At 44.0% G+C, this 27,951-nt stretch overlaps 1 protein-coding gene across 1 annotated transcript; it reads left to right on the plus strand.

The window, feature by feature from the left end:
• Window positions 1-670: 670 nt before the first annotated feature.
• Window positions 671-27,839, plus strand: CCN4 (cellular communication network factor 4). The gene is made up of 5 exons (XM_086609338.1): window positions 671-748; window positions 20,234-20,513; window positions 24,764-25,021; window positions 26,812-27,005; window positions 27,540-27,839. Exons 1-5 carry the CDS (start codon window positions 671-673, stop codon window positions 27,837-27,839), a joined length of 1,110 nt encoding a protein of 369 aa, XP_086465464.1.
• Window positions 27,840-27,951: the final 112 nt, after the last annotated feature.

Genomic DNA, 27,951 nt, shown 5'->3' on the forward strand with positions numbered 1-27,951 from the left:
AATGTAAACCCCTGGCATCCTCTTCTGAAAAGCCACCAAAAAAGCAGGCAGTATCTGTTGCCTTCTAGTTTGAGGAGTTAGTAGTTGTGGACTCTGAATATGGGGTGTGAGACCCTGGACCCCAAGGGTCAGCACTAAACTCCCCTCAACCACAGTGCAGTTTGTAGCAGGCTTGGAATTATTAGTTGGGTTACAAAATGAATGTATTTCTTACCTTTTTTTGTTATTCTGGTGAGCTAGAGGGGTTTCAGACAATGAACATTTTTCCCAGGCTTACACAGCACTTTAACAGATACTTTCTGTAACAGAAACGGGGAGGGGGGGGGGGGATGGGAGGGGGAAGCGCTGCTGTGTGTTAGAATTAAAATGATGAATTCAACTGTTTCCTTGGAAAGCTAATGGAAGTTCTTTGTAGGGTCAGGATCTTGAGACCAGATCCACACATGTGTTCTAATATCTCGATTTTTCTCTACTTGTACCTGAATCCAAATTGAAACCAATGAGACCTGAACACTCCTGTGGCTGTGAGCTTGGCTGAAAAAACGTAGAAGTAGGAAATTGAAATTGTAACTTCATAAGGTTAATCAGCCAAGGAATGCAGAGGAGAGAGTAGAAAAGTGACCTGGAGAGCAGACAGAATATAGGGGTATATGTTGAGAGATGGACAGTCATGGGAGGTCTGATCCACAGCGCTTTGGCTGCTTCTGGCCCAGCTCGACCTTGGGACCTGGCAGTCATCCTCAAGCCAGTAAATTCCCATTGTGTGAGACTTGCCTGAACCTTGAATAGGCTTTATTTCTTCATGGTGGCCTGGAAAGTGGATGCTATTGCTGATAAGTGCTGTTCAGCTGCCAGCACACTGGAGTCCGATCTCTCCTCTCTCTGTACTTCATTGCTGCAGAACTTGCACAGTTGAGGTCTTTCTATTTTGCATTAAACTTCAACTATTCATCTCCTTGGTAGATGTGAGGAAGAGAAGGACAAGTTAAAAAATGCACTTTCAACTCCAGATTCAACTTTCCTGTTGATACAGCTGTGTGTTTCCTACTGCATGGCTCAGTAAATAGACAGTTTAACCCTTCAAATCTTGCAGTTGTGTTGCTTCAGCATCACTGTTTTTTCTCCTTAAAGCAAGTTTCCCCTCTTGTCTCTGTCCAGAGCAGCCTTTTTTTTCTCCTTTTTTTTGCACATCCCCACACATTTCACATCCTCTTGTGGTTTACACTTTATTCAAAAAGAACAGAATTTCCTCTTGCTTTCGGTGAAAACACTTCTCTCCTTTGCAACCCCCACTTTCTGGTGTTGTGTTCGTGGAGAAGAAAGTAATTATACCTTCTAAGTTTAATTCATAGTAATTAAAATAAAATCAATACATTCCCTGGCAAGGGCATCAGCAGAAGACCAATGTACCATAATTCTGTAAACAGAATTTTTATTGCATGAAATGAGAGTGTCTACTGGACTGCAACTTGAGATAAACTACATGTCAAGGGTATTTCAGCCCTTCATACCAGAGTGAAATCTTCATCATATCTGTGTCTATTTTCATCCTGATGTGGTATGGCTATTTAATTGATGGCATTGGTAGTATCATACCCATTGGTGGGGACCTGGCTACATCTGGCTGTGACATCCTGAGTGAAACATCTCTGCTACTGGTGTGGAGCTGTAAGTATATCCAGGCTGAGGAATATGCTGGCTTTCAGATAATTGTTCCTCTTATGTGAACAAAATGGAGAAACCTCGTATTTTTGCTAAAGTAGATGGGTTGAAGTTGCTCAGCTGTGATGTCCCCCTGCATTTGAAGTCCTCCAGACAACTCTGAATGTCATATTCAGCAAAATTCATATGCTACAAGCTGAATGCTGATTTTTCTATGGATGAGTGAATAGAAATTTGTTCTTCCCAGGCACATCACCAGCAGAGCCACGGGCCTATAGCCTTTTTGCAGCTCTGGCTTTCCTACCTCTCCCTATCCATACTGATTTCATAGATTTCATAGATTTCTAGGTTGGAAAAGACCTTAGAGATCATCCAGTCCAACCGTCCCTAATCCTCATTAAACCATATCTTCATAGAGTATTTCTCTTGGGATCTCCCTTACCCCTATTATCTGGCTGCCATCTCCCTTGATGGCAGCTGTATGTTCCTCCACGGTCTGGGCAGATCACAATCTTCAGGGTTTCTTTCTTGTAGCAAAGGAAGTGTTACCACCCCTGTTCCGCAGACACAGAGAGGCTAAAAGCTGAGTTTGAATAGCGAAGTCTTGCCTTAGTTCTTCAATCTGCAGTTTACCTTCTCCACCTTTAGCAGCCCTAAAGTTAGGCATTTTATCTAGAGTAGTTATCGAGTCTCTTGTGCAGTCAGTGCAATGATGTCCTCCTCTGCTGTCACCAGAGAGGTTCACTCCAGCAGCTTGGAGCACAGCTAGTTGCATGGAGAAGCTGAGGAGAGTGGAGTCTTTTACACTTAATCTCACCAGTGCAAAAGGTCCCACTGACCTACTGAGTGTCTTGAAGATCTACAATACTGGACGTTGAGCTGATGATTTGCTATTTGGAGACTTTTGGAGCCATTGTGCATATGCATTTGATTGTCAGTGTTTTTTATTTGTTGACCAGCTCTAAATTAATTTGACTGTGCACATCATCTGACTTTGATTATCATAAATATTCTTTTAAGGCATTTGTATTTTAGTCACGCTGTGCTGGCAGCCATTTATCCTTTGCAGTGACTATGAGAAACGAACAAGATGCCTCCATGTGCACTAACACTGTGGCTCTGTGGTCCACATTAGAAAGGAACTTCCCTTCTCTTGAGCAATTGCTGTCAAAAACAAGCTGCTTACATTGGCTCGTTTTAATGGCCTCATTTGTAACTATGCCTTACTGCATTGGCGCCTTCAGGTCCCAATCAACACTGATTTCCTCCCACTCTCCTCTCTCCAGCTGTGTTCCTAGATAAACAAAACCGATTATGTCTTATGAGAGGCTTTTTTCTTTCTTTTGTTTTCTGGGGGAAAGCTGATCGGATACCCTCTTGGTTGTGTAAGAAGAACAGAGTAGCTCCTACATTCACTGAGAAGAAAAAAAGTTTGTTTTCTACCTTTAATGGGATGAATTGACCCTCAAATGACTGCGTACTCCAAAACTTTGCCTTCCTGATGGACTTGTCTTGAAAACAGCATTTTTTTTTCTTTTCTTAAGAAAGAAGTGGAGGTTGGTTGGTTTGTTGGTTGGTTGAGCCTGTAGCTCAGATAAAGTTAATTACAGCATTCAGAGAATTAATAATATATAAAAACACTTCATGTTTTTCCATATCTTATTAGATGCTCTCTTTGGAATTACTGTATTATTTTTTCATTTGATTAAAAGCTGTGATGGTGTTGACTTCTAACATGATCCCCTGTCGTGGCTTTAGGCCGATCCAGCAACTAAACTCACACAGTCGCTCCTTCTCCAGTAAAGTGGAGAGGAGAAAAATATAATAAAGGGACTGAGGGATGAGACGAGAACAGAGGAAGCACCCACCAACCATGGTCCTGGGTAAAACAGACTTGGCTTTCTTAAAGCAAAACAATTTATTAATGGTTACTTAAAAGGACAAAGGGAAACAAAACCGGTTACTTGAGAGGATAAAAAGAAACAAAGCCAGATCTTAAAACCGACACCTTCCCCCCCCCCGCCTTTCTTTTTCCTCCCATCTCTACCTCCTCCCCCCAGCAGCACAGGGGGCAGGGACTGGGGGGTGCAGGTCAGTTCATTCCGTGCTGTTACTGCTGTTTCTTTCTTAAAGGAGGTCCCCTGCTCCAGTGGATCCCCTACTCATGAGGAAAAATCCACAAACTTCTCCAGCGTGAGTCCAGCCCACAGGAAACAATCCTTTCCCATTGGATTTGCCCCAATGTGGGCTTTACCACAGTCTCGGATTCTTAGGAAGTTGTAGACACTCGCTCCAGCGTGGGTCGTCACGCAGACTCCAGATGCCTCTCTGCCTTGTCGTGTGTCCCAACACGACCATCCTCAGGCTCAGGCATCTCCTCTCCACGGGCTGCGAGTGGGTCTCTACTCCACCGAGGCCGTCCTGGTTGCAGGGGGGCCGTCTGCCATCTCACCACCAGCTGCAGGGGAAACTCGGCTCCGGCACACCTCCTCCCGCTCCATCCTCACTGACCTGGTGTCGATGCAGCTGTTTCTCTCAGATCTCGGTCCTCTCCAGGTGAACTCAGCCCAGTGGGCACCCTGGGAGTGGGGTGCTCCCCAAGTTCCCCAGCCGGCTCCGCCACCACCATCCTCAGTGGGCGGCGCTGGCCCGACGCAGGCAGCCACCTGGCCGGAAGCCAGGGAGCGGGGGCAGTGGCCTCCTCCCTTCTCTGCTCGCTCCTGGGCAAAGCACCTTTTCTGGTTCCTTTGTCCCGACTTAAATAGGGCAATTCGCAGAGGCGCCGATTGGCTCAAGCCTGAGGGGGATGGCAGTCTGATCTGGTGGCCAGAATCAAGTCTAACCTGGTTCCAAAACCAGGGAGGTCACAGGGAGCAAAGCCCCTCTCCTGCCACCAGAACCCCCACCCCTCCCTACATCAAACCATGACATCCCCAGATAAGTTAGAGTCTCTTATGAAGAGCTCTTTTATCTCAGAGTGGTATCAGCTTTAATGGATTAGTTTCATACTAGATGGCATTCAGTTTGTGGACTTCTGATGTCCTTTTGCATATCCCTTTAGGCTCAGGTACTGTACAGACCTGTGCACCTGACTACCACTGAGATTGAGATGAGAAGCTGGGTAAGATGATCACTAGATCTCGATTTCCCAGATGTCAAAGCAAGAGGATGCTTCATTCTATCAGTCTCTTTTTGGTGGACTATAAACTATTTGTTCAGGCCCGTCTCTTGGAACAAATTATGCCCATGGCAGAGGGATTGGAACTAGATGATCTTTAAGGCCCCTTCCAACCCAAACTTTTCTATGATTCTATCATTCTATGGTCATAAAAAACTCAGCACAGGAGTGTCCTGGATCTGGTACATCTGATGATGAGTACATTGAGTGTACTTAATTTACAGTCTCCTGCTTTCCACTTACAAAGGCTGTACTCCAATCCGCTTCAGGGTCTTGACTGTCATCTCAAAAAGTTAACAAATTCCAGATTTGTTTACTGGTTTCTTCTGTCCTCATAGTTTTAACCCTCATGATTTCCAATATCATCTGTGTGAAGGGTCTTTGTATTCATGTTTTGACAAGTAAAGTCTCTGTTCCACATGTTGAGCTAGTAAACTCCTTCAGTTAGGCTGGCCTTGTGCCAGGGAATTGGGGCAGATAAGCTCAACAAAGCTTGGGAAAAGGAGGCCTCTAGCTAATCACCACACTCCTACTGAGCGATTTCACCGTAAATTTGGCAAGGTCGTCTGTGCTGATCTCACTTTAACTTCTAATATGAGCTTACAGCCATTCATCATCTCTCTAGTTCATGGGTCACCGGGTTTCTGGCTTCTTGTCTACCTGGTGTGCATGGGCAGATTCCCTTCCAGTCACGTTCTGGGTGGTTCTGTGCATCTGAACTCATCCAGAACTTGCAGTTACTTTTCTATTGAATGTACTGGTTTTATTTAAAAATCTTTAGGTTTGTTTTTTTTTTTTTTTATGTGTGAGTTCTTGCTCTGGGGATTTTTGCTTTTTGAGTCTGGAAAAAACTGCTCAGAAGTTTGTGCTTAGCATTCAGCTACTTGCTCTTCTTTTTGAACATCTGATAACACTGTTGCAAAGGACTTCAGTTTTCCTTTTACAGTTCTTTTTCAGCAATTCTAAAACACAGTGACAAAACGTCTAATTTAATCCATTGAGGGGGATTTTAAGAGGCAGTTGTTTGATATTGGTACCCTGTGATATGGCTAAAAGCTTAATATCAGCTTTAGGAAGAAAACAGATTAGGAAGATAATGTGCCCCCAGGCTATTCAATACTTCAATGCCTTGAGGAAGTGATTTAAAGCAGCATCTGCTCTGTGCTGTGTATTGTTTTATACTTTCCTTCAGATCCCTGAAGCTGAAGTGGATTATGTGGATATGCGTCTGTTTGTGTGAATCAGTTTCTAGCACTCAGGGAAATGTAATGGGAATATTTTCCAGGATTTTGAAAGAGGCAGAAGGGACTCACATGTATAGTGAAGACAGAAAACTCAACTATTGGGAGTAGCATAGGCTATGGCACTGTTTCTGTCCAGCTGCCGATGTGACAAGCTATCAGTAGAGTTTGATGGGGGAGGAAGTAGAAGGTGTTCTGTTCCCTTTTCCTCTTTCTGACAACATGGGTACTCTGGTATTTCATGTTTGTGGTTCTCCCCACCCTGCCTTAACCGTTTCATACGACTTTAACTTGCAGGGAGGCTTTGTGGTTTGTCTCCTGACTACATGAGTGTCTTTTGCCTCTTCGCCCTCAGTGTGATAACAATACTCATTCACTTCCCATATATCTTAGCACCCCTACAGTCCTTTTTTTCAGACTTCAAGTCTTTTCAGACTTCAAGACTCCCTGCACTTATTCAGAACATGAGTCTAACCTCTTACTGTCTGGATTCATCCCATCATCTTTAACTCCTATTTCCTTTCCTTAATTTAAATACTACTGTTCCTAGCTCAATATTTTTTTAACACTGTAAATAATTTCTTTATCCCCTTGAGTTTTCTCCTGTCAGATTTTGCATGCTGTGCACAGTCACCGACGAGGAGGGGTGCAGCTCTTACCATCTCTTTAGTCTTCTCTATATCTGTCCAAATTGCTGTAATCAAAACCATTTACCCAATAATCCCCAGATTTTTTTAAGAAGATCCTGATTTTCATATATAGAGTGCACTGCCATGGCCTTATAAAAGAAAACTAAGCTTTCTGTATTGGCCATAACGTTATCAGTAACTCCATGTCATTTGTACCAATCACGGGAACTTGTTTTCCACTGTCTGGAACATCGTGTACTCATTTCTACCTGCGTGCAGTGAGCACTGATGATTTAGCAGACTCTCTTGCACAGAGGTTCCTGGGTATGGAAAGTTCAGTGCGATAACATCAGTCCGTGATCTTTGGAAGTTTGTCTGTTTTTTCTCAGGGAATCTCATGGTGGGTGATATCAGCTGAATTTTTTACAATACAGATGTGAAAGTATCACAAAGCCTCTGAGTATAGTCATATTATAACATGTGTTTGACAAAGGTCAGTGGATTTTCTGGAGGCTATGAGGAAGGTTCTGCATCTCTCATCCTTCAATTAATCTCTAGTTCCTATTCTCTTTGGTGTGAATAGGACTGGATCTTGGTCAAGGGAAATTTTAGCCAGCGGTGAATCCTGCGGCTTCTTCTTCTTCCCACTTTCCTGGCACTACTTTCTCCTCTTTTGGATCAAAAGATCTCCTCTAATGTGCTCTGATCATTTGTAAACTTAGTATACTGCAGCTCTGTTTTGGCACTTGGCTGGGAAGACGAGTAAGCATTGCAGTCCAGGAGAAAGAAAGAACGGGTCACATTTGATTGCTCCACATCCTCACTACTGAAGCAGAGAAGCTGTCCCCATGCCCTCAGCCTGTCTCTATAGTGGGAATCAAGAGGATGGAGCCAGAAGTGCAGTAGAGCTAAGCTAGGCCATGCAGAGTGGTGGAGATCAAGGTGCAAGACTTGCCCTTGAAATCACACCACAGCAATCACATGGGTGGGGTTTGGCACTGCTGGTACTTAGAATAGCAGTATTACCATTATTCTTTGCCACCGCTCAGTGTAAGATCCAATCTGATGACACCCCTCTCCCACCCTGGGTTTCAGTGGATTCCTGATTTGGTTTTCTAGCAACAACCTCAGGCAGTAGTCAGACTCCGGCTGAACATTTGAATTCCATGATTCTGTGAAGAAAAGATGCATTCCTTACAGAAGTATGGCCAGACTGAACCCAGATCAGATGACCAGGCTGTGGCCTGGTGTGGATGCTTTTACTTCAAACATACAAATGCTTCTTTACTCATCTCTCCTGTACACACAGAGCTGACTCACTTCAGATGCTGTAAGAGACTTTTGCTATGATTTTGCCTGGCAAAAGGTGAGATAACATATATAATTTCAAGCTGGGTTCTAATGTTCTGCAATCAGACTCTGAATTAACTTCAGGTCCTCCTAGAGTTTTCTGTTGGTCCTAAGGATGTTGGTGACCTATATGTTTTCCACCTGTACTCTCTGTATAGCAGATCTCATCAAATACTATAAACTGCAGTTTCGAAAGTATACCATGCTTAGAGCAAAAATGTCCTTTCATGATGGGACTCTTTACCTGGAAATGCTGTTGTTTATTCAGACAAGTTGGAGGTTCCATCTGTTTTTACTTAACAGAGGGATGTAGCAATGCAGTGTTATTGCTCACCTTTCATTGAGAGTCTTGAGGTGACTTTGATATAACAATACAACACTATATTAAATGGAAGTTATGGGGTTTTTTTTGATTAATCCTGTCATGGGTTGACCGTGGCTGGACACCAGTGCCGATGAAAGCCGTTCTATCATTCCCCCCCTCAGATGGACAGTGGAGAGAAAATATAACAAAATGCTGATGGGTTGAGATAAGGACAGGAGATCACTCAGCAATTACCATCATGGACAAATCAGACTCGACTTGGGGAAATTTATTTTATTACCAATCAAATCAGAGTAGGATAATGAGAAATACAAACTAAATCTCAAAACACCTTCCCCCCACCCCTCCCTTCTTCCCAGGCTCAACTTCACTCCCAATTTTCTCTACCTCCTCCCCGCAGTGGTGCAGGGGAATGGGGAAGGAATAGGGTTGTGGTCCGTTCATCACATGTTGTTTCTGCTACTCCTTTCTCCTCAGGGGGAAGACTCCTCCCGCTTTCCCTGCTCCAGTGTGAGGTCCCACTCAGGGGAGACAGTCCTCCACAACCTTCTCCAGTGTGAGTCCTTCCTATGGGCTGCAGTTCCTCCCAAACTGCACCAACATGGGTCCCTTCCATGGAGTGCCGCCATTCAGGAACAGACCGCTCCAGTGTAGGGTCCTTCCCATGGGCTGCAGTTCTTCACAAACTGCTCCAGCATGCGTCCCTTCCACAGGGTATAGTCCTTCAGGAACAGACTGCTTCACTGTTGGTCCCCCATGGGGTCACAAGTTCTGCCAGCAAACCTGCTCCAGCGTGGGCTCCTCTGTCCACGGGTCCACGGATCCTGCCAAAAGCCTGATCCAGCATGGGCTTCCCATGGGGTCACAGCCTCCTTTGGGCATATGCCTGCTCTGGTATAGGGTCCTCCAAGGCCTGCAGGTGGATCTCTGCTCCACCATGGACCTCCATGGGCTGCAGGGGGACAGTTAATCTCACCATGGTCTTAACCAGGAGAATCTCTGCTCCAGCGCCTGGAGCACCACCTCCCCCTCCTTCTTCACTGACCTTGGTGTATGCAGAGTCGTTTCTTTTGCGTATTCTCACTTCTCTCTCCTGACTGCTGTTGTCGTGCAGCAGTTTTTTTCCCTTTCTTAAATATCTTATCCCAGAGGTGTTACCACTGTCACTGATGGGCTCAGCCTTGCCAGCGATGGATCTGTCTAGGAGGCGGCTGGCACTGGATCTATGGGACACAGGGGAAAGTTCTAGCAGCTTCTCACAGAAGCCATCCCTATAGCCCCCTCGCTACCAAAACCTTGCCACACAAACCCAATACAAATCCATACGTGCCATGTGTTCCAAAGGAGCCATTAAAGGAGCAGTAGCCGCAGCTTCTCTTTCATTCTATTATCTTGAACTCTTCCAGCTACAAAACCAGACTTCTGGTACATTTCCTGTTATCAGATAAAATAATAACTAGCTGCCAAAAACACGGTTTTGGCTGTGGTCATGATAAGAGAGGGGATGTACCTGCAAAACAGAATTCTTTCATCTGTATTAAATGCATCATTTAACAAAAATACTAGGTTTTATTTCTTTGTGCCAGAACCAGACTTTAGGTGGCACAACGCAGGACTGAAGTGATGAAGGCATCTTGTTGGTCGTTTAGGTTTATGGGCATACTCCACGTGTGGTTTTGGCACGGTGTGCGATCACAGGCTGCCAGAAACGCTGGTTGTCAGTGCCCTCTAGAGGTCTTTAATCCAAGGGCTGAGGATGGAGAATTCGGAGCCTCCCCACGTAACCCATTCCAGTGCTGCACCTCTGTCTTAGTGAAGAAGTTGCCTTCCTGGTGTTCAGACTAAACCTCACCAACTACAGTTTGTGGCTGCTGCCCATTAGTAAGCTCTCTGGTAGCGCTGAGAAGAATGAGCTGATACTAGATCACCTGTTAACCTATTTGCCGGATTACCTCAGCGCCTTGTCATGGGTCAGGATCATAGAATCATAGAATGATTTGGGTTCGGAGGGAACTTAAAGATCATCTAGTTCCATGAACAAGGACACTTGCCACTAGATCAGGTTGCTCAAAGCCTCATCCAGCCTGGCATTGAACACCTCCAGGGATGGGGCAGCCACAGCTTCTCTGGGAAACCTGTTCAGTGCCTCTCCACCCTGTGATAGTTTGATGGGGGGGGTGTTCTGGTGGCAGGGGAGGGGATTTGCTCCCTGTGCCACCAGATCTGAGTCCCATCCCCCCCCGGGGGAGGTTGAGCCAAATTGGCGCCTCTGCGAATTGCCCTATTTAAGTTGGGACAAAGGGGCGGGAAGGAGCTTTTTTGCTCAGGAGCGAGGAGAGAGCAGGAGGGCGCTGCCCTCGCTCCCGGCTCCCGGCCAGGCGGCCGCTCGGGCCCGGGCCGGAGCCATGTGCTCAAGATGGCGCCGGGGGAGCCGCATGGGGGGCTCGGGAAGCACCTCGCTCCCGGGGTGCCCGCCGGGCCGAGCTCCTCTAGAGGAGATTAAGATCTAAGAGAAAACAACCACAACGACCGGGTCAGTCAAGATGGAGCAGGAGGAGGTGTGCTGGAGCTGAGGTTTCCCTTGCAAATCGGTGTGAAGATGGCAGGCGGCCCCCTGCAGCCAGGGTGTACTTGGCGGAGCAGAGACCCACTCGTGGCCCGTGAAGAAACCCACGTCAGGGAAGAGATGCCTGAGCCCAGGAGAGGTCGTGGAGCAGGGGATGCACAACCAGGTACTGTTAATAACGGGGCATGGAATGCATGACGAGGTCGTGGAGGCATCTGGAGTCCGTGGGACGGCCCACGCCGACGCGAGTGGCAGCAGCTCCCTAAGAGGCCGAGACTGGTAAAGCCCGAACTGGTACAATCCATGGGGAAGGATTGCAATCCTGCGGGCAGGACTCACGTTGGAAAAGTTTGGGGACTTTTTTTCTTCATGAGTAGGGGATCCACCGAAGCAAGGGAAAAATGGTGTAAAGACTCCTCCTCCTTTAAGAAAGGAGCAGCAGTAACAACATGGATGAACTGACCTGCACTCCCCCATTCCCTGTTCCCCTGCGCCGCCAGGGGGGAGGTTGAGCCGGGAACGAAAGGAAACGGGGTGGGGAGGTGTTGTTTTAAGATCTGGCCTTGTTTTCTCTTTTCTCCTCTCAAGTAACCGGTTTCGTTCCCTTATGTCTCCTGTTAAGTGACTGTTAATAAATTGTTTTGTTTTAAGAAGAAAGCCTGAGTCATGTTTTGCCCGGGACCATGGTTGGTGGGTGCTCCCTCTCGGTTCTTGTCTCGACCCTCAGTCCAAAAACCACGACACACCCTCACAGTGAATAATTTCTTCTTTAGATCTAATCGAAATCTACACTCTTTCAGTTCAAAGCCCTATCACTATATGCCCTTGCAAAAAGTCCTTCTCCATCTTTTTTGTAGTTCCCCTTTAGGTACTGCAAGACTGCTATAAGAGCCTTCTCTTCTCCAGGCTGAACAGCCCCAACTCTCTCAGCCTGTCTTCATAGGAGAGGTGCTCCAGCCCTCGGATCATCTTCGTGGCCCTCCTGTGGACTCACTCCAACAGCTCCATGTCCTTATGTTGGGCGCCCCAGAACTGAACTCAGTACTGCAGGTGGAGTCTCATGAGAGCAGAGCAGAGGGGCAGAATCACCTCCCCTGACCTGCTGGCCTGATCTTTAGGTCTCTGACCATCTTGGTTGCTGTCCTCTGGACTGCCAATTCCTTGATATTTCATTTAAAGTGAGGACTCAAAACTGTAGTGCAGGCAGTGAATTGATCTATTAAGATTTCACCAAGACCAGATTCTTTTCCTTATTTCATATAAACAAACTATCAAACACTGGCAAAATGAGAGCAAGTAACTAACCCTTAGTATGGATTTCAGGGAGAAACACACTTTGACAGTTGGAAAATACAGTGATTAACTCAGAAAGGCAAAGCTAGGGGGAAATAGCAGTGGAAACTTGACGTGGGAAGAAAATTGCTATTTAAAGCAAATAGGATGCATAACTTTATCAGTTCAGCAGCAACTCTAAGGAAGTACAGATATTAGGTCAAGAAAACTGTTCCAGATTTGAGAATTTAAATAACAATGAAATTTTAAAATGAAAAGTTGTTTTAAGTGCAAAATGCTCTGCACTGGAAGAGAAATAGAAAATTGTTGATACTTGAAAATAAGGATTTTATTTTTATTAGAAAAATCATGAAAAGCAAGATGATTTGAAAAAATGCCATGAAATATGTGCTATTCTTGCCATGGGAAAAAAAAGAAATAAGTGGAGCTTCTTAATTTTACTTACTTTACTTTTTTGCCCAGTTTTGGACAGAGTATCCCTAAAGGAGTAAGAGGGACATTTTGAAATTCCTTTTGATTTCAAGGCTATGGCTGAAAAATAGGAGATAAGGAAAGGCAGAACATGGCTAATTGCAAAGTAAAACCTCTGCCAAAGCAGTCTGCTCTTGTCTGGGAGCTGGAACTGTGATACTGATTTTGTCACCCAGCTCATATGTTGACATCTTGTTCTGTACAGTTTTAGGATAGTTTGTAACCCTATGACCTGGGATGGCCCAAATGCACTCTCATTTGTTCTGCTCTCCATTCTCCTTAGCCTAAAATCTGTTAATTTGTCCGACCAACCTGATCTAGTTGGAGATATCCCTGTTCCTTGCAGGGGGGTTGGACTAGATGACCTTTGAAGGTCCCTTCCAGCCCTAATCATTCTATGGTTCTATGATTCTGGAGACTTTTCTCCATTGCTCCTCCAGATGTTCCCTGTTACTTTTCAAACTCTAGTTCAAGCTGGTTTCACTAGATGAGCTCATTAGCTGCACAAATCGAACATGTGCAGTGCAAGACATTAGAATATTCTTAGAGCACAGAAACTATGCTGGTTTTAATGCCCCGATTAGTGGCATCTGTGGTGGCACTGACAATTTTGTACTGATGTCCAAACAGGTTTGGGTCATCTTATTCTAAGCCAGTGCTACTCTTACTGGGACAACACTTAGGAAACGTTGGGTTGCTTTCTAACAGGGAAGTTCTTTTCCTCTGAACACTCCATGGAAAAATGTGAAGAAAATGTGAGGCTGTGCTGAGTTTGCCAGTATAAGCAATATTATGGCAAAGACATGAACGTATGTAATCTTTACTCTGTAGTTGTCTAAACTGAGCTAGAAAAGACTATTCCAAACATCTGCCTATATTCTTCCCACAGATTTATTTCCCAAAATAATGTTATGGGAAGTTGATTGTTTATCACTCACAGATCTGCAGAAATACTAATGGTTAACTCACTGTGGGTATTTTATTTTCTTAGGCTGTTGAGTGTTATGCTTCATGCAGAACGTTCCTTTCTGCTTAGCCTACAGTGCACAGCAAGAATAAATCCAGCTGGCACCTGACATCTATAAAACTGTCTTATATTTTCTGGGTTCAGATTCTGTTATTTTACAATAAGTCTTGGAGATTTCATGTCTGGGATCAATTTTAATGAGGTATCTAGAAGCTCATGTGTGCTGTGGGGAAGCTGAGCCCTGAATATTTCCCTCTTACCATTACGTGTCCTGTGAAATCTGGTTTATATCTCTGTATTGATGTTAGCTCACTTGTCGCTAGCATTACCTTGTGATAGTTTATGAGCATTCATGGGGGCTTAGGGATTTGTAGCAAGACTGTAATAGTGAGGAGTCCTGATGGTACTGTGATTACTGCTGATCTTGCTCTAAGAACTGGCTCTTTGTTGACCCATAGGTTTTGGGTGTAATAATAACGCAAATATTCAGCAATATTCATCTCAGAAGCTCCAACTGAGCAAGATCAAGAAACAAACTTCTACCTTGAGGGCCTGGTATAAGCCCACTGATATAAACCAGGTCATTTTTCATTGCTAATGTGCCCATCTCTCTGACATGCACTATGAGTTGTTAACCTCCCACTGTTCTGGGATGAAACTAAGTAACCTCTGTGCTTGCCCAGAAATGCAACTGAGGGATGGAGGGATATGTGGCTTTATTTAATAGATTATTTATATTTCATTTTGTCTTTTTTGTTCCTCTGGGAACAGTGCTACATCAACTAGGGATTAGGATGTTTGCAACTCTGTGAACGTGAGTCTCCTGGGGTGCTTCTAAAAATTATTTTAGTTTGTGAGAACATTTAAGGCAGTACATGGTGTTGGAGTTGGTTCTACAGGCATTTCTGCTTGTGCTGTCTAAATAGTTCAGCCAGTAGATGGAACCAGGAGAAAGCAGATGTGTCGTCTGGCAAAGGGACAGTGCAAATGCTCAATGATTTCCTGGGAGATGCATCCCTAGGTGTCCACTTAAAATTGTGGTTTTAACTTCAGTGTCCCCATTTAGGACAGCCAAACTGCAAAAGCTGGAGTTATTTCTAAACAGCGACAGGCTGATACTGTCAGTCCTCTGTGCATGAACTCCCACCAGTAAGGGTGTTTGGGTCAGTCTGCAAATCTGCAAATCTGCAAATTTGATCACGTAGTAAGGAAGACATTTTAATAAAGATTTTCTCACTGACCATTTTGTCTTGCGAATGTGTCAGAGATGGAGGACCAGGGATAATCCGGATCACGTCGCATCCCTCCGCCAATGACATCTGGCATTTGCTCAGAAAGGCAGTATCAGAAATGTAGGTTAAAAATATTCCCTTAAAATGTTCTACTACAGGAAATTAAAAGGAGTCCCTGCAAAACACAGCTTATGCAGCTAAGAGTGACCTCAAAAGTCCTTCTTTCAGAGCGAATTACCACTAAGGAAAAAACAGTAGGAGGTGATAAGGTACTATAGTTTGAGCAGATGTCTATCTGCCAACTTCTCGCAACCAGTTCCCCAGCTCTATCAATAGCCAGGGAAATTGAATTTAAAAATCACTGTCCTTTCTGGACTTTTTCACATCAATAAAGTGGAGGAGAAAAACATGCATAACTTCTCCCTACCTTGTCCCAGCTAGTTGTGATGAAAAATATTTGAAATAAAAAAGCTTTAAGAGTAAGATCTTGCAGCACTGAAACAGTGAAATAAATACACATGAATATATTTTATGCACCTGTAAAAACTGGAGGCAAAGGAATATACTGCAATACATCTAGGCCTTTGCTGTTTAAAAGCAAAGCTGGAGGTTTTCTCATGCATTATGTAAAAGTGCTGCTATATATTTGGCTGGCTTGCAATTTGGACTATGTACACTAACTTCAGCACTGCAGCTTGGTGTTTCTAGTTTTCAAAACTAAACCAAACTTAGAATTACAGTACTTTCTAACAAATTGAAAATATATTTTGCAGTAGATAGAAGATGTTGCTAAAATGCTGGTATCCGTTTCGTGTCTTTGGGACTTGGACAGTAAAACTCACGGCTGTTAAAAATGTTAAGTTTGTGGCCATGGCAGGCAGGGAGTCATTTTTTATTTTCTCCTTCTCTCCTCTTGAATGTCAACATAGAAATTTGCTGGAAATTGTTGCTAGAGAAATATTATTTTCTGCAGATGCAAAAAGAAAGTAATTTTGGAGCTTGCCAAGCATAAATCAGGAGTGACTTTAATAAAGAGTTATCAGCCATGGCAGGGTGAGAAAGGCTTCATCTTGATTTAATGAGAATGGGCTTATACCTTAAAAGCAGCAAAATTAGAGCTCATGAATAACTTGTGGTGGAACATTTTCTCCTTACTGTCCAAGATGACAAATCTGCAGACCCCAAGTTTGAAGAGTAATTATACAAAACAAGTTAATTACACATACCTGGAAAAAATAATTTTCTAGCAGGCACATTCTTTTATTTTTCTGACATTTCAAAATAAACTTAGCAAATCCTCAGCACTGTGCTTTTTGGTATTAAGTTTCTCTTCTCTCTCATTTTGAATTTCTTACAAAACTGTTGTCCTCCTATACATTATATGGACCCTAAAGGCATGATTTCTGAAACCTTAATGTACATGAGGGGGTTATTGTTTTGGTTGATTGCTTGCTTGCTTGCTTGCTTTTTTCTGGTTAAGGATGGCCATCGATGAAGGCCATTACAGTGTGGTTTCTTGTTGATAGCACCTGTGGAAATAGCTGTTTAATTGTGATACTTATAAAGCATTATTATTCATGATGTCTTAACCATCATACTTACTGATAAGAAAGTTTCTATATCTCAAAATGTTCTGGGACATTGAAGAAGTGGGGCTGAATGACTTTTGCAAAGAGATTTAGATATTCCAGTGACCATGGTCCTGGTTTTGACTGGGACAGAGTTAGTTCTTCTTTTCAGCAGCTAGAAGAGCTCTGTGTTTTGGTTTTAGTCCAAAACTTGTTATGAGAAGAAGAACACTGATAGCGCACTGACATTTATAGTTGGCACTGAGACCTCAAGGACTTTTCAATTTGCTGTGTGTTTGCCAGTGTGCAGGTGCATGGCAGGTTGGGCGGGGAGCATGGCTGAGCCAAGGGTCCACAATTCCCCCTATGATTTGAATTTAGACTTAGGATTGAAGGATAAATTGGCCAATGAAGTATTCCATATCATACAATATCATGTCCAGTATAGAGATGCGAGTTGACCAGAAAGAATGGCTTTTGCTCTTCCAGAGGCTCTCACTCTCAGACTCTCGGAGTGCTCTCTCTCTCTCTCTTTTGGGCCTCTCGCCCATCCGGGATTGCTGTGTCAGGACTTATCTGTTTTGGGATCACTAGTCAGGCCAGGCCAGGCCATGGTCATTGGGTGATGAACAATTACATCGTACATCACTTGTTTGTATGTATTATTATCATTATACACATACACACACATATTCATATATTATTATTAAATTGTTCTTATCTCAACCCACGAGTCTCTTTCCCTTTTCCCCTTTAACTCCCTTCCCCATCCCCTGGGGGTGGAAGAGGGTAGACGAGCAGCTGTGTGACACTTAGCTGTCAGCGGGGCTAAACCACGACAACCATGAAAAAGGAAAAGACAAGAATTTTGTAAATCTACAGAATAGTTTCTTCCATAGCAAAGCTCTGAGGGGCTTAGGAGGGCAAAGGAGGAGCACCTGGAAGCTATACAGGTTGTGCATTTGTTCCAGTGCTCAGTGAACGGTAGTTTCCGAAGAAGTCTGAGTGATGATGGAGCCTAGAACAGAATGCAGCTTCTATCTCTCCCTGCCTTCCCTATTTGTAAATCATGTGAGTCATAGTGTTTTGATGCCTGTCCACCCTCATTATTCGAAGATGCTCATGTAACCCATACTAAGTGTCCTTCCTATGGCTTACTTGGCCATACCACTACACGTTTCAGCCAGCACGTCCATGAACTACAACATCTAGTCACTGTAAGGACACTTGAAACACTTCCTTGGTATCACAAGCTACCAAATGGCTCCCAGCTAACCAGTCCTTTACAAGAATTCAGCCTCAGTCCTTCACATATTAACTAAAACCACAGGAGCAGGGCTTATTGATTCTTCTTTGCTATGTGTGTTGATTCCCAGATGCTTTCATATCTACACAGGTTAGAAACTTGCTCCCATTGACAATAGAATCAAGGGACTGTGGAGGGATTTACTTATAGGGTTGGACCATGGCAACGGGCTCTTTAAATAGCTGTGTGACTTTTGTCTGAGTATCTGGATTTAATTATTAAGCACTTTTTTAACGATCAGCAACAAAGTAAATAGGTTTATTGCACTTGAAGAGGCCTCTCTTCTCAAGTGACAGATTATTGTACCTACTCAAATTATTGTGAGTGGAATGAAAAATACTACTATTAAAAGGCCATGGCTTTTCATTGATCTGTATGTTCCTCTTTTAACAACTTTGGCAGCATCAAAGAGCCTTAAAGTGGGAGTAAATTATATTAGTATGTTTTAGTTTAAACATGAGCTTAAATGGGATTTTAAGCCAACTTTAAGGCCAACTGTTTGTAAAGGGGGCCTTAATGGAATTGGGAATTATGCCCAGAGCAAACACATTGCCTATTTGGCAGTGATTAGCAATGTGTTAACAATTTAGTGTTCTAGATACGGGGTAACTAATTACTAAGATACTTAAATGCACCTTCAGATACAGCAGTAGGAGTTTTAGAAATATACTTTAGAAAAATTTGAATCTACTAGCAAGGCAGCTGTAGAAGACAGTAAAAGGGTTTTGCAGAGGTATCCTGATGGAGAGCTCATTGGCTGTGAGTTCACAACTCTTGAGGATGCTTTTTCCCACAAAGCCTTGGGTTGAGGCATTTTCTCCATGGAGAGGTGATGCAAAGCCTTTTTTTTTTGAGACATCTGAAACTGTAAAGAGGATAAAACACTGGGGAATATATAGTACAGCACAAGGTATCCAGGAATGGATGGGATTGCCTTAATTTCTAGACCTTGTTTCTTTGTCTGAACTTTGTAGGGTCATACGCTTATTCTCTGCAGCCCTTACATCTTGTCACCAGAAAGGGCTTCTGGACCATATGTACCCAGGCAGAGTCATGTTCCAGTTGTTGTGGATAGCCTGTAAATAATATTTGTTTCTGTGCCTGAGCTACTGTGCCCTGCTTAACTCCCATGTGCAGCTCAGGTTTTCTGTACAGTGGTCCTGTCACTGGGCTGATTTGCACCCTTCCTGCACCACAAGCATGGCTGGTGCAGTTAAATGTCATCCAGAGTTTGCTCTGCAGGGACTGGCCAGTACAGAAGGCAACGAACCTCTGCCTCCTGTGGGGTTTTGCTATGAGCTAAGGTACCCCAGCACTCCATTATCTCAGTAATAGTGACCCGAATGCGTCTACTGAAGTAGCGTCACTGCATTACATCAAATTCCTTTTCTACCTTGATCAGATTTTTTATCTGATTATAAGATTTTTAATTAATTTTCAGTTTTGTTTTCTCTTATTTGCCAAGGAAATGGAGATCAGGAAATGGAAACTTGGCTGTAATCTCCCCAAAAAAGTTTTCCTTCCTTGCTCACCATGCTGGCAAATATTTCTGCACGGCTAATGCAAGAAACACTAACATGATGAAGCTTCACTTACACTCATCTGATTTACAGGTCCCACAGTGACTCCATGTAGGACAAAATCACGTGCCAAAAGGTGTAGGTGGAAAATTGCCGCGGAAATATCCCAATTGTGTGACTGCGTGGGCCAGGGCAACATCGTCGGAACTACAGTGTGAGAGCTGGAAGAGCCAGTCACAGACAGAACTAAGAGCCTCGGAACTGCTTTAGGATTCACAGAGAGAATTTCTACTGAGTATGGTAGTCTGGACACTGCGAAGGATAGATAGGGGTGTTTGTCAGAGCGCTTAGAGGAAATACATTACTTCTTTACTTTTATTTTTTTTAATTTTTATTATTTTTAATACTTTTAAATGTTATAGCCATAGTGTAGCTTCATTGCTTAGAACTGGGACTCTGTCAGACAGCTGAACTGTGTGTGTTCTGTGTTATAGGCGTAGACACAAGCAAAACATTTTGCTAACAGAGGTGGTTGAACTTGTGCACTAAGACATTCACAGACAGTTAGGCAGATTTGGTTTCAGAGGTTATCTTGTCCTGCCTCTAACGTCAGCTCTATTCAAGTCAGAGGGTTGGGACACTGTAAGGCAGCAGCTGTTGTGGTATCAGTGGTATTCAAGAAGAGATGACGGCCAAGACATCCTCAGGAGGTCCGTAGTGGAGTGCATTTGCCCTTGGCTGATATCTGAAGGGGTTTACAAGACAGCAGAGATCACTCCCTTTCCATGGCTCTTTGACATTTATTCTTTGACTTCCTTGCAGTCTCTTCAGACCCGAGGGGATTCTTACTGAGGACTAATCATCACAGGGTTCATAGCCCCCTTTTCTCTGGAACGCTCTCCAAGCTGTGTTTCTCTGTTTGCAGGCCATTGCCCAGACCTCCACCACCATGACTGTCACCATCCCTGCTGCGACAGAGGTCTACACACGGACTCAGTACTGTAAGTGGCCGTGCGAGTGTCCGAAGTCCCCACCTCGGTGCTCAGTAGGTGTCAGCCTGGTCACGGACGGCTGCGACTGCTGCAAGACGTGTGCCAAGCAACGTGGAGAAAGTTGCACTGAGGCCGACACCTGTGATTTCCACAGGGGCTTGTACTGTGACTACAGTGGAGACAGACCTAGGTACGAAATAGGAGTATGTGCACGTAAGTGATGTACATATATTTTTGACTTAGATACACGTTGGCAGCTCACCTTGGTCTGAGCAATGGCTAAGATTTATCTCATTAGAAACCTGGCTGTATGCTCCTCAGCTCCTCTATTCATCATCTTCCATTTCCTTATAGCTGTCTTCATTCTCAGGGCAGTAGGCTGGATGAGAAATGACATCTGAATTCTTTGAGTTGGATGCAGCCATGAGCAAGAAGCAACCAGCATTTGAAGGTCTTCTGATTTGCAAATAGATGACTCCCTAATCCCCATAACGGGAGAAGCTGTAGTGGGTTGGGGATGAAGGAAGAATAGGTATGCAACTGGCTTTAAAGACAAGCAATATGAGTGTCTACATGAAAACCATGACATTAAGGAGAAGTTTTTTGGCTTATTCCCAGTGGTGGATCCCTAGGAAGGACAGCACATGGCATCCTGTCGAGAGTGTCAGGGATGAAATATCTCCTAGCAAAGTTTCTCGGTGACAAATTGAGGTCTGAGCCTTAATCTTAGAATGGTTTTAGTCACATTAGCTGCCATAAAGCAGAAAGATTTGTTTCTGCCTCTCATAACAAACTCTTGGTGGGCTAATTCGTGTGTCTGGAATGTTTTTACTCAAGAAGTGTAAAAAGAAATGAGGACATGAAACTGTTGGAGCCGGTTCAGAGGAGGGCCATGAAGATGATCAGAGGGCTGAAGCACCTCTTCTATGAAGACAGGCTGAGAGAGTTGGGGTTTTTGAGCCCGGAGAAAAAAAATCTCCAGGGACACCTTCTAGCAGTCTTACAGTACTTAAAGGGGGCCTACAAGAAAGCTGGAGGGGGACTTTTTGAAAGGGCATCAGTGATAGGAGAAGGGACAGTGGCTTTAAACTGAAAGAGGGTAGAATTATAGTAGATCTAAGGAAGAAATTCTTCACTCTGAGAGTGGTGAAGCACTGGAAAAGGTTGCTCAGAGAAGTTGTGACTGCCCCATCCCTGGAGGTGTTCAAGGTCAGATTGGATGGGGCTTTGAGCAACCTAATGTAGTTGAAGGTGTCCCTGCCCATGGCAGTGGGGTTGGAACTGGGCAATCTTTAAGGTACCTTCCAACCCAAACGATTCTATGATTCTATGATATTTTTGTGTGTGTGCATGTCAAGGATATATTCACTTGTTCTGAAACACAGAACACGAGGAGAATCTGATCTGCTCATAAATGATTGAAAATCATTACTCTGGGAATGCTTAAAAGGAAAAGATCAGGAGTGCAATCACATAGATAGCTGATCAGAAAGGATGCTGACTGTTTAGAAAGGTATTAGATCATATTGGTTATGGTTTTAGATTCATAAATAGGAAAAAGGCATTTAGAGGGAGGGTCTTCTAGGCTGAAATATAACCACGAATAAGGTAGTAATAGAAAATGTACATGTGAAAGGAAACCTGGAGGAGAGCTGATTGCAAGATGAATAAATAGAATATCTGATCCACAGGAAAGAGAAAAAAAAAAGATTGTAAACAGTGGGGTTCAATAAACTTAGAAAATCAGCAGAGATTTCACAAGGGGCAAGTTTGAGGAGTAAAGAGGTTCAGAGTAGCTGGAAGTTTCTTATAGAAATGATACTAGAGGTTGCTGTTTCTCAGCAGAAGAAGGATGGGAAGTGCAGTAAGAAATGAACTTGTCTTTACATTAGCTCAGTCACAAAACCCAAGCATGCAGAAAGTGCAGTTTAACCATATTTTTGTAGAATACGGGCAAAATAACAACAAGAGAAGGTATGTACAAGAAGCTGTGAGCTTAACCAGTGATTTTCAAGATTAGAAAAGATACAAGGTTAAGAAAAGAGGATATGAGATCATTCAAATGTATTGTCTGGAGTGTGTATGGAGCATTCATGGAGATCTGCAAGAACAGGTTAGACAAACATCTGTCAAGAGTGACATTGTTACAGCTGGCCCTATGTTGGGGGAGGAAAACAATGTGGATGTTGTCTCAGAGCTATCTCAGCGTTCCTAGGCCTCTTTAAAGATCTCCACGTTGCTTCACGTTTATTTACTTAAACGCTTGCTTTCTTAGTTGAAAATTTTTTGGTTTTGTAGTCCTCCCGTACATCACAGGCATGCAGCATGCCTGTGGCAACAGCACTGTGATGTGGGAAGATTGATCTCCAGCTTCCCCAGTGAGGTCTGGAAGGATTCCCAATCCAATGCACTTCCACATGCCTACTGCCAGGACAATATATCCCCTATTATGTGACATTTGTAGCTGTATGATGAGGGGCATTGTGGTGTGCACAGCTGAGGGACATGAGAAGTAGGTCTTCCCATGATCAGGAGTGAAGTGGTAGAAAGCTGTGGTCTTCCCCGTGTTTTCACCATCCAGGCAGATGCACACAACAGGATCTGCTGACATGTTCTTTCTCCTATATTGGGTCATATATAGGCTGCATCACTCCACTTTGAGTACACATCAGCTGTTACCCTGGCCTCAGTGTGGGTGAAGGCAAGAGCAGGACTCCTGTACTGGGTGCTGGATACTAACTGCTGTGAGGAATTTGCTTTGCAGGTGGTTGCCAAAAACTAAGTCTAGAGAACCCAGTGTATGCAGGGCTACAGAAACAATATGATTTGTGGAAAACAAAGATCCTGAAAGAGCCAGGAACTGGTGCTGGGAAAGGGAATGGCATGAAACTGTGGGAAATTCAGGCTGTATCTGGACTGGCATGCTGAGGTATGTCCCAGGATCTGGTGACCCGGACATCAGATAGGAGTTTGCTGGGAGTCACGACTGCTTTTCTTTTGTTGTAGGCTTTTCTCCACACCGAAGCAGAGACAGTAGGGTGCTGGGCACGTGCCCCAGTGGGGAGGCAGATGTTGTGCACGTGGGGCTAGGATCTATGAAGTGCTCCCAAATTGCCTGACTTAGATGCAGATCCAGCACGGTTCTACATGGAGGCATTCAACAGCCCCTTTGTCTGTGTTTGGGGGTGTTCTTATGATGAACCTCTTGAGGTATGAGACCTGCAGGAGGCTGAGTTAACACAGTCCAAGAGAGACATACCAGTAGCAAACCACCAGGAAATACAGCCTTATCTTAAACTGCGATAATCCATGTGCACACCTAGAAGCTTAACTGAATTCTCAGCTCTGGATCCAGCACTGAGTGATGTCTCTTCAGTAGAAAGGCTGAAGCATTATCAAAATCGGAGCTGAGCATGAACTGGAGATCTGGATCTGTGCTTCAAATTCCAACAAGTCTCATTTTTGTGCAGAAGAAGGGATTTGCATTTGATGTTTTCATTCAGCTCGTTCTAAAAATAGGGAGCCTTTGCAGAATTTTAGTCCAGCATTTCAGTTTGTGTTGGCCTTGAAGCAGCCGCATTGCAGCTCCATTTCCAACTAGACTTAAAACTTGAGCAACCTGGTCGGTGGGCGCACACTGCCTCCGTGTGCCCAGACAAGAAACTGACATCTGAATTTTCCATTAGAAGATTTCTGCCACTGGTTCCAAGTAACTGCCCATAACTTTGAAACAAAAAACTTGCTGTTTTATACAACTTGTGTTTTGTTTCCTGAATCAATATGATTCGTGTTCATGAGTAATCAAAAAGCTTGCTATTTTGTGTTTTTATTTAAAAATATACATCAAATACGAATTTTCATGGCTTTACAATGTGTTAGTTCATTTTCCAAGAAAAATTCCATTTTCCTCTATGACAAACTAAGTGGGATCTAATTGCCTAAATATAGAAATCCAGTGCCGTTTCAGGGGCTCCTTTGCTAGCTTGGCCATCATGCTGCTTCTGCTTCAGAAGGTACAGGTGTTATGCAGAGCTGTGTCGTAATTGCAGCTCCATATAGTCCTCTCATGTATCCTTGAAAACCTGAAATTCCACTCAATATCTGTTTTAATTACTTGTATTGCTCCTGCTGTGAATATCTTTTGCTAGCATGCTGTGAAACGATATTTTAAGTGAACGTTTGTGCATAAACCTTGTTTTATTTTCTAACATCTTTTTTTCTGTGACACATAAAAAGATTCATTTTTTTCACTGTGATTCAGAATGAAAACAGTTTCCTAGACAGTGTGACCACATTTGGCTCAACATCACGCTGAACACATCACCCCGCAACACCGCCGTGTTTCCGCGTTGGCTCCATTAGCCCAGGGAGCAGCTTGGTAAAGAAACACATCAGAGATGTTTGCTGCCAGCATTATTTTAATGGTGCTCTGTGTGTCTTTCTCTCTTTTTCTTTCCTTTCAGAGATTGTCGGTGTAGGATGTGTCCTCAATGGAGTCAGGTATAACAATGGGGACACATTTCAGCCCAACTGCAAATACAACTGCACGTGCATTAATGGGGCTGTGGGCTGTATTCCCATGTGCACAAACTCACGTCCTCCTCTTGTCTGGTGCCCAAACCCAAAGCTGATTAAGATGGCAGGGAAGTGCTGTGAGCAGTGGATTTGTGATGACTCCAAGAAAATCAGGAAGACATCTCCACGCCACATCTCCTCTGCAGGTATGGTGAGAGTGAGGTGGATCTGTCCTTTGTCATCGGGCAACTGAAGTCAGAGCCTACAACCAAAGTATCTACTTGTACTTCCAGACCTGGCAGGTGTCTAGTCTTTATGTGAAAAAGGCACAGAGTCTCCTATACAGCATGTAGCAAAGGACAGGACATGCAAACACCATTGGTGTGCTTGAACTCCTTAGCAGTGCTATGAGATTCATCAAACATGCTGGTGTGACAAAGCTGTCTTTGAAGCACACATCTGCTGACAGGTTGAAGACATCACAAGTCCTTTTTACTTCACCTTTTTTTTTTTTTTCCCAGTCTGGGTCCTCTAGAAAACAGAATGGGTTTAGTTTAATTTGAGACTGAGGCTTTCTGTCTGGGTTATATCGCTTTAGTAGTATGATTTTGAAGCTCCTGTATCTTAGTAGTCCCAAACTTGCATGACACCTCAAAAACAGTTATTGTGGTGGAAGTTTTACTGCCAATTGGGCTAAATTGTCTTTGTGTTAGTATAGCTTTTTTGCAATTCTGAACTGATGACATTATTGAGCTATTTTATGTACCACATAAGGTATCTTCTTTCCCCACACTCACATTCATAGCGAGGACCATATAGCCCACTGCACAGAGGAAGACAAACATCAGAAGAGGTGGTACCATTTGCCTCCAACACAGTCCCAAATGCTTAAGATGGGCTTACCTTGCTATATGTCTTAAATTTATCCTCATAATACCCTGTGATGAAAGGTCGTGACATTATCCACATTAGCTCCATGTTTTAGCCTATGTGTAGAGCTCAAGGAGACATAGGATTCTTGTTGTAAACCAGGATTTTTGTTCCTCTATGTAAGGATTTCTTTCTCAATGCTTGGTCTGTATTTTTGTTGAACAAAACAAAACCTTGGTCTTTGTTTTGTGCATTAAAACCACCAGAGTTTAGCCCTCACTTCTGTCCCTGGCAGTTTTGAACTGTGAGGTATGTTCAAATTCAAAACATCTACTACTGAAACTGGCTTTATGCCTTCACGGCCTGTGTCCCAAAATGGGCATAACTCAGCTTTCCTTGCTTGATATTTTCTCTTATAAGTAGAAGCCTTACAGAAGTGAGACTAGCATTTGTTATGTTTAAGATAATATAATAATAAATGTAATAGTGAGCAACCTCAATGCAGCAGAGTTACCATCAGAGTTTTGTCCGTGGTCTGTACTGTGAGTTGCAGACCAGCAGAGACTTTGGCTGCAGTTGTGAAGGAAACTGAACTGAGTTTGTCCACTGCTTGCAGAACAGAGCCTGCCCTTTCTCCAAGTGGCTGCCAAGCTCCCTGAGAGCTATTCAAGCTGCTCTTCCTCCCAGTGAAAGGCTGTGGCTGCTTCCCAAGCCCCTGGGCCATCCCACCGACCTCTTTCTGCTGCAGAGAATCAATTGAATGGGCTCAGAAATGAACCTTCGTGGTGAGATCAGATCTCATCCCTTTTCTGCACCGGTTGGCACAAGCTTCTGTAATTAAGTGTTTGTATTGCAGCAGCACCTGGGGGTCCCAGACAAGGACCCCCTTGTGCAAAGCTGCAAAGGGAAATAAAGAAATGAGGCCCGGCCCCAAGCGATCGCAGCACTGGAGGGTCTGACACAAGTAGGTCAGCGGCAAAGGGGGTGGGATGAGGAACGCTGAGCCACTTTGCTGTGATTTAATTATTTGGGTTAGTGGCCTGAATGTGTAATGAGCTGAGGAGAGGGTGTTTAATATGAAAAGCTGCCCCGGCTGAATAATGTGGGGTTAATCTGGTCCCTGCAGCGTATGAGGGAGAGGAGGAAGCCTGGCAGAAGAACTGCATCGTTCACACCTCATCCTGGAGTCCCTGCTCGAAGACCTGCGGGCTGGGCATCTCCACCAGGATTTCCAACGACAACGACCAGTGCCGGCTCCTGAAGGAAAGTCGCCTGTGCAACATGCGGCCCTGCGAGGTGGATATAACAAAACACATTAAGGTGGGGACCGTTTTTCCACGTGCCCCTTCAGCTTTGCCTGGACACGGGATCAGCCTTTGTTTGGCAGTGCTCAGTCTTCTGACGGCTGCACTTCTGATCTTGGAGATGGTTAAAGAGTACTTGTGGACTCGCTGTGCTCCAGAGAGGTCAAAAATATATCCTCCCTGTGCTTCCACATGCTAGTATGAAAACCCTCCCCTGAGAGCTTCAATTCCAGTCAAAATGTCCTTGCAAGGAAAGGCAAGCCAAGTCCACTGGGCTGGCTTGCTTGCTTGTTTGGGCAGACCTGTGACTCAGCGGGTGCGGAAGCGATGGTGCACTACTGTCATGGCCGTGAACCGTATTTTGCAAGTACCCTAATTGTAGCTTCTGAGTTCGTGTGTCTAAACATGTAAATCTGTCACACTCCCTGCACCAAGGCTGTAAAATTCTTCCTAATGGCTTCAAAACCATGTCAGGAAGGTGACGTGCATGTCCTACCCGTGTCAGCGATGAATATTAACCCATCTCTTTTTCTGTTCTTCTCTGATTTAGCCTGGGAAGAAGTGCTTGGCTGTCTACAGGGCAAATGAACCAATGAACTACACCATCTCAGGATGTGTGAGCAAAAATCCATATAGACCCAAATATTGCGGTATCTGCACAGACAACAGGTGCTGCACACCCTACAAGTCGAAGACTATTGAAGTGAGGTTCGAGTGCCCAGATGGAACTGAGTTTTCCTGGAAAATCATGTGGATCAATGCTTGTTTTTGCAACTTGAACTGCAAGAACCCCAATGACATCTTTGCTGACTTGGCTCATTACCACGATTACTCTGAGATCGCTAATTAAATTGGCTGAATGCTGGAATTGACCCATTGCTCTGATTTTACAGAGGTTTTAAAATAAAAGGAGAATCTTTCATCATCTGCCAATGCACAATTTGTTTTTTCCTAAGTTAGGA

This window comes from Tauraco erythrolophus, chromosome 3 (assembly GCF_009769465.1).
Source record: "Tauraco erythrolophus isolate bTauEry1 chromosome 3, bTauEry1.pri, whole genome shotgun sequence".
NCBI lineage: Eukaryota > Metazoa > Chordata > Aves > Musophagiformes > Musophagidae > Tauraco > Tauraco erythrolophus.

Coding starts and splice junctions, on each gene's coding strand:
- CCN4 (XM_086609338.1), top strand. CDS start 671: ATGGGAGGTCTGATCCACAGCGCTTTGGCTGCTTCTGGCCCAGCTCGA. Junction 20,514..24,763: donor CGAAATAGGAGTATGTGCAC/GTAAGTGATGTA, acceptor CTTTCCTTTCAG/AGATTGTCGGTGTAGGATGT. Junction 25,022..26,811: donor ACGCCACATCTCCTCTGCAG/GTATGGTGAGAG, acceptor TGGTCCCTGCAG/CGTATGAGGGAGAGGAGGAA.